We start from the raw sequence: 7,596 nt of genomic DNA, 5'->3' as shown, positions 1-7,596 counted from the left end.
TCTTGCTGTGTCTTTTATGGCTGCAAGGGTTATGACGCTAGCAAAACTTCTCAGTTTTCACTGTAGGTATCAGAGGAGTGGAAGCTTGTGTGCTGTGAGAGAGGGAGGGCACAGGAACCTCGTTTTCCACTTGGAAGCAGGGTTAAGACATCCTTGGGGTATCTGGATGTATAGTCACCTCTCTGCAATCACAACCATTTCTCCTACTGAGGAGATGGGTTATGAAATGCGGATGCTGTACTTCCAATGCATCGCAGTTACAACCTTTAGATTGTCAGGAGTGTCAAGTGGGAGAGAGGTATGAGTTTGTCAATAGTACGTCAGTGACATTTACTCTTGCTCTTACCTATTTACTTTTGCTTAGTACAACTGAGTGAATTATCTCCTTAATTATTCCTTATAGGTTTTAATTGCTTTTTTACATGGGCAGTGGATTATATTTAATCCTTTGTAGTAGTTTTGCATAAAAATGCAAATGCTCTACCTTGTAGAAGCACAGCTAGGTTTCAACAATTAGAATACAGTGTTTGGATAACTCAAAACCAAACTTTGCTTCATTGTTTGCTCATTCACTTAGGGGAGTATGTTGTCATATTGTACAGCTCACAGAGAGCACTGGTTTTTGTTGAAACTTTCATAATAAGTCACCCTTGCACAAGGATACATAAGAAACATAGCTAGAGGGAAAGTTTTCCTGCTTAACAGAATGTGTTCCTAATGTTTTACTTGGCCTGCAGGTGCTCCTCCAATATTATCACTAATTACAACAGTAATAATCCTATTTGAGGAGAGTGTCAAACTTCTAATGTTTAGCAAGGTCCTTCCAATTTTTTGAATACTTCAGTTTAACCTTCCATTTTTACAGGACATTCTAAACAAAAGAATATCCAGCACCCAAAGAGAATGAGCACTGAACAGCCCTGCAAACACTGCGAGGTTCCTACCCTGCAATGAAATAGCTCATCGCTCCACCTGGTCTTACTTTTATGATGGTAAAAGGAAAAGAAGAGAGATCCACTGTAACAAAGTATCATCTTTATTTCGATTTCAGTTTTCCTTGTCAATATGTTTTGTAAATCAAAGTTTACACTGAAAGATATTTTTTAATATGAAAAGAAAGACTTTATAATCAAAGAGTTTTCTTTTAATCACTTCTTCAGAAATATATTTTGATAATAGCAACTGCTCATTACAACAAGAAGCAGAAAAGGCATTCATTTACTGTGGCAGGGGAAGTACTGCCAGTTCTAAATGCTCTACATAGTTTCTTTAGAATTTTTACGTTCTTTAGGCCTCAACAAAAACCAAAGCTCCTCTTCCAGGTTTGGTAGCAAACAGACTGTTACTCTCCAATGCTAAACCTTGGACATCGGTTTGGTAATAAGCCTTTTTTACATTTTTTAGGAAAGTATTCAGCTTGTCAGTAGGCACCATTGACACAGTGCAGCCACCCCATCCAGCTCCAGTCAGACGTGACCCGATGGCCCCAAATTGCCTAAAACAAAATAACAGAAAAAAAATAATGTAAAATAAACCAAAAAGGGGTAATTTGTCATATATAGGATGCCTACAGAAAACTAGTGAATACTTTACTCAAAACACATCTATGTCACCTGATTTTTCTGAAGTTCACTTGGTTGTATGCGACATTACAACAATTTGCCGTTACCATTTTAGACCACAAAAAATGCTGACACTTTAAACTGCAATACAGTCATTTCTGTCAATTCCAAAAGTCACCCTCTCTTATAAAGCTTCAGCATCAGCTGTTTTAAGGTTCTCAGCACAGCTGAGACGAAGAAAGCAGAAGAAAGGAGGTGTGTTAGCAACATTCATAAGACAACAGAAGTGAAAACAGAAATACATGAAAAAAAAAAAAAAAACAAAAGAGGGTTCATAACTAATTGCACAGGATGTAGGCATGCAAGCTATTTTCTAATGTGGCAAAGACAAATAGCTCTATTCTTCCAGGACAGATCTAAAACATGCTGAAGATTCACAGGCTTCTGCAGGACTGCTGAGTGTGCCAGTCAAGAAAAGGAGAGTTCAGAAACTCTTAAAAACTCGTAGAGAGTCGTTGCACCCAAACATCTGTTTATGCTGAATGGACAGAGTTAGGTGTCTCTCTTTAGAGGAGCCTCATGAACTTAACAGATTTTCAGCAGTAGAGGCAAAGTAAGAATTTAGTTCTCCCCTCACCCCCCAAAAAAATGCTCTTAATAAGGAGGGTAAATAGAAAGAACAATGACAAATAAATGATATCCAAAATATAAACCATTCCCAGCCTCAAGATACTGGCCTGCTAGAAAAGTCCTACAGCAAATCCCATGCCATTACTCTGCAAGATTCAGACGTCATCTCATTAGAATTTAGTAGCATTTTCATTAGTTTGCTTACCTGTGTTCCTGATCTTTACTTAGACTCAAAAAAAGTAGGAAAATACCCTGTAATAAATTTCTCTGGGGCTTTTCTAACCTAGTCAGAACAGGATGATTTAGAAAACTCATTTGAAATCTTATTCTCATGAGAGATCTAATCTGATTTGCAAACAAATACTTTTGCTATGTTTCCAATAGCCATGCACAGCGAGATTTACCAGTCCTAGAATGTGTTTGAGGGAGAGATGGCATCATGCGAATAACATATTGGAAAACGACAGCTCGTTCTGAGTAGGCTGTGGTAATTTTTCATATGTGCATTTTATGTTAAATGAATCTGGTATACTGCTGGGTTAGTAGAGGTTTAGGTCATATTTCAAGCAAGTACTTACATATGTGTTTGATTCTAAACATACTTACATCTCTTGAACAGAAACACTTTCTTTAGTGTGTCTGTGTGGTGCCACCCTTCATATTGACTCGATTTTATGTTCAGTCTTTATTTCCTGTTGGTGTTCTATTTTACTTGTTATTATTATTCCTGTAAGCCACTCATTCTCTGATGCAATTTTTGTTGCTTCTGGTCCATGGAGCAACCTCCTAAAATGAGCAGGATCCAATCCAGTCTCAATTGCAATCAATAGGGAAATTCCCATCAACTTCGGAAGGATCAATCCACTTCTCAGAGTCTGCTACACCAACTGTCTGTACTCATTTGGTCTCTGACTTCAGTCAGAACTGCGTATTTCAGATGGTGTCTGGCTTCTATTTTGGTAAGCAACTGAAATCCCTTCAGAATTGTTCTCAACCTTTTACTGATTTCGTAATTCTCTGTGGTCATGCTCATGCCTTATTTTTTACTGAGTCATTTTAAAATACTTAGTTGAAATAAAGCATAACATAGACAGAAAATATGCCTGTTTCAGAGCTGAAGTCACTGTGTTTCAAAATCCTGTGGCTAACAGTTTCAAATGTGGTGATATGATTAGACATGTTGGGCTTCATGCTGAGGAACTTGGCGTTTTGATGGGCAGTGCTGTAACACCTGAACATTAGGTACCTGATATTATAAGAATTCAGAAGTGAGCACCTAATTCTGCGTCCACTGGAGATGTGGTGCATGGGAGGTATCAAGGTCAAGCAGGAGAAAGTTAACTTTGGAACAGGTCTGAAACTGTCTTTTTCAAGTCTTAATCAGTTCAGTCCTAAGCCAGACCCCTCTGGTAAAGTGGGATTCATAACCCAGACACTCTCTTCTTGTGCACTGGCATCTAAATCGTGCATTTATGGAGTAGGAGCAGACAATAATCTTGTGGATGGAGCACTCACCCACCCAGTGGGCGACGTGGATTTAAGGTGTGGGAAAGTACCCTGTGCACCGCCTGGGCTACGCTGCAGCCGTGAGGACAAGTAATAAAGGGAGAGACGGAGACACAAGATGATGTATCTGTAGTCCAAGGTGGGGGGCACTCAGCTCCCAGTCCTGGGTTGTGGCCTTTGCTTCTTGAAGAGTTTATGTATCTTGTTCCAGTGTTCACTGGATAAAAAGAGAATTATCTCATGAGGAAGGGTGTGTGTGTGTAAATGAGAGTAAAAACATGAGTAGTGCAGCAAAGGAAAGAAGAATAAAAATGGAAGTCCCACAGTTTGGTGTATGGAAGCAACAGGTAAGACATTGCAGTACCTCATTTTAAAAATAATTGTGCTGTAAGAGGTGAAAAAGTCAGAGCAATATTGTTAATTCCAAATACTCAAAATTATGAACCAGCTATTCAGAAAGCATGGAGTTAAAATTATGAGATTTAAATATATAAATGGGGGGGTGGGTATTATACTTAATTCTGTTTTGCAGCTTAGTGTGCATTTGAATAGCATCTTTAAGCCTTTCTGGCTCTGAAAGAGCTGCAAGCTTCTTTTTGAAGGGTGGCTTTTTGTTTGTTTTGTTGAATTTTCAAACTGTGCCATGACCCCAGGCTTTGCAGCTTTAAGAAAATCATCAGTGATAAGAGTCTTGATAAAATGCAGAGTTGTCTCGGCTACCATGATGCAGCTGGATGTAAGGTAAAAACTGTATCTTTTAAAAAAGCGATCAGCGAGGATTCAGCCATCTTCAACTGTAAGGGGCATGGCTGGTGACACAAAAATTATCAGGATTTATACCACCAAAAGATGGAGAACAAGAAAATGAAAGAAAGTTATTTGCAACACTCAAGGATTCTGAGAGATTTTCAAAAGAACCTAATGAATTCAGGAGCTTAGATCCCATTTTTTGCTCCTTAATTGTTTAGTAAATCTTCTGTGTTACTTACTTTAAAAGACTAACAGGTAAACCAGCTGTTAACAGCATGAGATAGGTTAGGGAAAGTACAAGTCTTCTGTCTTTGCAAAAAAAGAAAAAAAAACAACTGACCAACTAGTGGTTACAGTTTTCAGCACTACAAACCACAGCAAGTATGGATCCCTTTCTTTCTTGGCAAGGTTGTACAGTAAAACATAAAGATCTAGGCAAAACAGAAAACATCTGGATATGCAGATTATTCTTCACAGTTTAAACCTTGTAAGGAGAGAGCAGCAGTAGACTCGGGCAATTCTGTGGAATGTATTTTTGGAAAGGCTTTTTAAAGTTATAGGGCAGCTGTATATCATTGTAAGTAAAGAATGTAATTTATGTAGTTCCTGGCCATTTCTATAATCACATCAGCCAAGTTTTCCTAGAGTGACTAGTGATTCTATGTCCCTTAGTTTTTTAATGTACAACTTTTCTCAAGTTAAAGACTTTTTTCCCAATAGTTTCCAAAAATTAGATGCTGGCTTTAAGCTGCATCCATCTAGAACAGCTATACACTTTTAGAAATCTAATCACAGAATCAGAAAAACATTAAAGAATATCAAGCTTCTAAAGAAGACAGGTATATTTCTTAGGAAATATTCTTGATGGGACAAGACTGTAAAGAATAATGAACAAATAATTTACTTGCTTCTGTGCAATGAATGTAATAACCCCCACATCAAATAATTTTAATATACCAATTAGAAACCGTTTCACACAAATAAAAATGCACTGTGGTGCTTAGCTATGCTCATCATACTAGCTGTGGGCTCTTCTGCTGGTAAATCAGAAATCTGATGTAACATGGGCACACACATCACTTTTTTTCCTTTGCTATTTATATTTTGGTCTCTGGAACTGAAATGCTCTGATTAATTTTAATTTAATTTAGTAAAATCCTAACTGTGTACTCCTTTCCTTTGGGTTCTGTGGCTGTGTCTATGCTACTGCCTGCAAGTCAGTGTCACGATACCCAAGCTAGCTCAGAGCACAGCAGCTGTCTAGCTGTGAAAGCACAGAGCTCAGCTGAAATGAGAAACAGAATTTCCATCCCCATGCTGAGCTTTCTGCTGGAACAGACGGTTGCTAGCATCCATGCTAGCTTATTTCAATGTGGCACAGGTAACTGCATGCTGTAGTGCAGATCTTATCAGTTTATACCTACTTGTTTTCCCCTGCTTGAAACAGGATAGTTTTCTCCCAGCATTTCTGGAACAGGCCCTATCAGTATGATTCAAGCTGGATAACCTAAGTGAAGACTCTTAAAATGGCTAGTCACTGTTGCAAAGTTCAGTCATCAGATGCTGTTCACTGAGGCATCAACACTGGGTAGTTACTGTACCTAAAAATAATGCAGATGTTAAGTTTTGAGGCTTTTCCTCCCTCAATGGTGTGACAGAACAGGCAGGGCTGATACCTTGCGCAGGATCAAGACTTTGTAGCCCAAGATTGTTGACAATTCAGTATAGTTTTTGTCTTCAGCTGACTCTGGAGACAGTTCTTCCTTCTCATGTACAGATCAGCAGTTCCCTTTGAGCAGCTGGGACAACCGTGGTGGAATTGCCTCGCTAACTGAGTGACTGTCATAGCTTATTCTATTATGTGATCATTACGTGATACAATCAACTGAACATAGCCTGTGAGTTACGTACTGGACTGGCTCCCAAGAGAAGGAACAAAAGTTGTATTGCTAAATCACTGTCAGACTGTCCAATGGCTATTGGGGCTTCTCTGTGTTTTCTCACAAAACAGCATGTGTATCCCATATGCAAAATAATCTGTGAGTGTCCAAAAGTCTTCTGTTCAGTTTTTAAGTTTGTAGTTTTCTGGCTCAGAGGCCATTCCATCTTGTCTGCAAAAGAAATCAGACTAACCTAAATAATCATCTGTATCATACTCTATCCACTTACAAACCTGGTAAATGGGTATTACAACTTACAAAATCTGCATGAGTATAGAAGTGAGAAAGCATATGGCAAATTGCATGTTTGTAAAATTCATATTTTCATTATAAGCCAGACTAATTTCTTAGTTAAAAAAAGCAGCAAGCCAGTTGCTGGTAAAGAAATATTTTTGTAACTTTCATTTTTAGGTGCTAAGGTATTAATTTTTTTAGCTTCGAATTGAAACAGTTTCTGTTTTCTACAAGACTGAAAGATACAGAGAGGGGATGGGAAACTTTTGTAGAGTATTTGCTTCTAAGACAGTGAAACATCATTTCTTGACCTCAGGCCTGCAAACACTTGTGGCACCCTACATTTCCCTTCTGGCAGGACAGTAACGCTCTGGCTTAGGGCAGAGTTTCCGAAACTAAGCACACCCTTCTCCAGGGAGAAGCAGGAACCATAACAGATGAGCAGAAGTATGAAGGTGGCATCACTGGGAGCCATGATGAAGTGAATGAGGGAAGCAGCTGGGAGAAGGTGGCTGGGGCAGAGGCAGGGATGGAGTGGTGGTGGGAAAGCTTGGGTGAGCAGCTGTTTATTCCCCCAAGCCACTGTTGAAATGATCACCAACCACTGAATTCCTTCTATAGGCGCTGAATTTAGATCAAAGCTAGCATAAGATGGCTGTCCCATGATTAAATGTACCAGAAAAATGGAAATTAAGAGGGATTGAAATGTGTACATCCTTTCATGCTGGTCCTGTGGTATGGATGAAATACTATGTAGGATGCGAGTACTAAGTATTCTTTTTTTACTTTCTGTATTAATGCATGGTTATACCAGATCTCATCATCCACTGTAGCAGAGTTACGAAAATAGCAGCCTGCTACACGCAACAACCTGTGATTTCCAGCTCGCTTCAAGCCATTTCTCAAACTCTGTTTACTCTGGCTAGAGGATATGAAACTGGGGGGGAATAGAGGGAGAAGGGACAAAATGTCAC

General features: G+C 39.0%; 1 protein-coding gene across 5 annotated transcripts in view; it reads right to left on the bottom strand.

Annotated features, from left to right (window-relative positions):
• Positions 1-1,061: 1,061 nt before the first annotated feature.
• GALK2 (galactokinase 2) overlaps positions 1,062-7,596 on the bottom strand; it is a 48,552-nt gene continuing 42,017 nt past the window's right edge. For 2 of the 5 annotated variants that reach the window (XM_068410649.1, XM_068410650.1), the window contains one exon: positions 1,062-1,495. In XM_068410649.1, the coding sequence (XP_068266750.1) occupies positions 1,288-1,495 (208 nt within the window). In that variant the 3' untranslated portion in view covers positions 1,062-1,287. Of the gene's footprint in view, positions 1,496-2,798; positions 3,916-5,770; positions 6,560-7,596 lie in introns of those variants that run through there. The other 3 variants (XR_011048996.1, XR_011048997.1, XM_068410651.1) reach the window with 3 other exon arrangements.

This window comes from Nyctibius grandis, chromosome 11, assembly GCF_013368605.1.
Source record: "Nyctibius grandis isolate bNycGra1 chromosome 11, bNycGra1.pri, whole genome shotgun sequence".
NCBI lineage: Eukaryota > Metazoa > Chordata > Aves > Nyctibiiformes > Nyctibiidae > Nyctibius > Nyctibius grandis.
The sequence above is the reverse complement of the archived record's forward strand: the minus strand, read 5'-3'. Positions and strand labels throughout refer to the sequence as shown.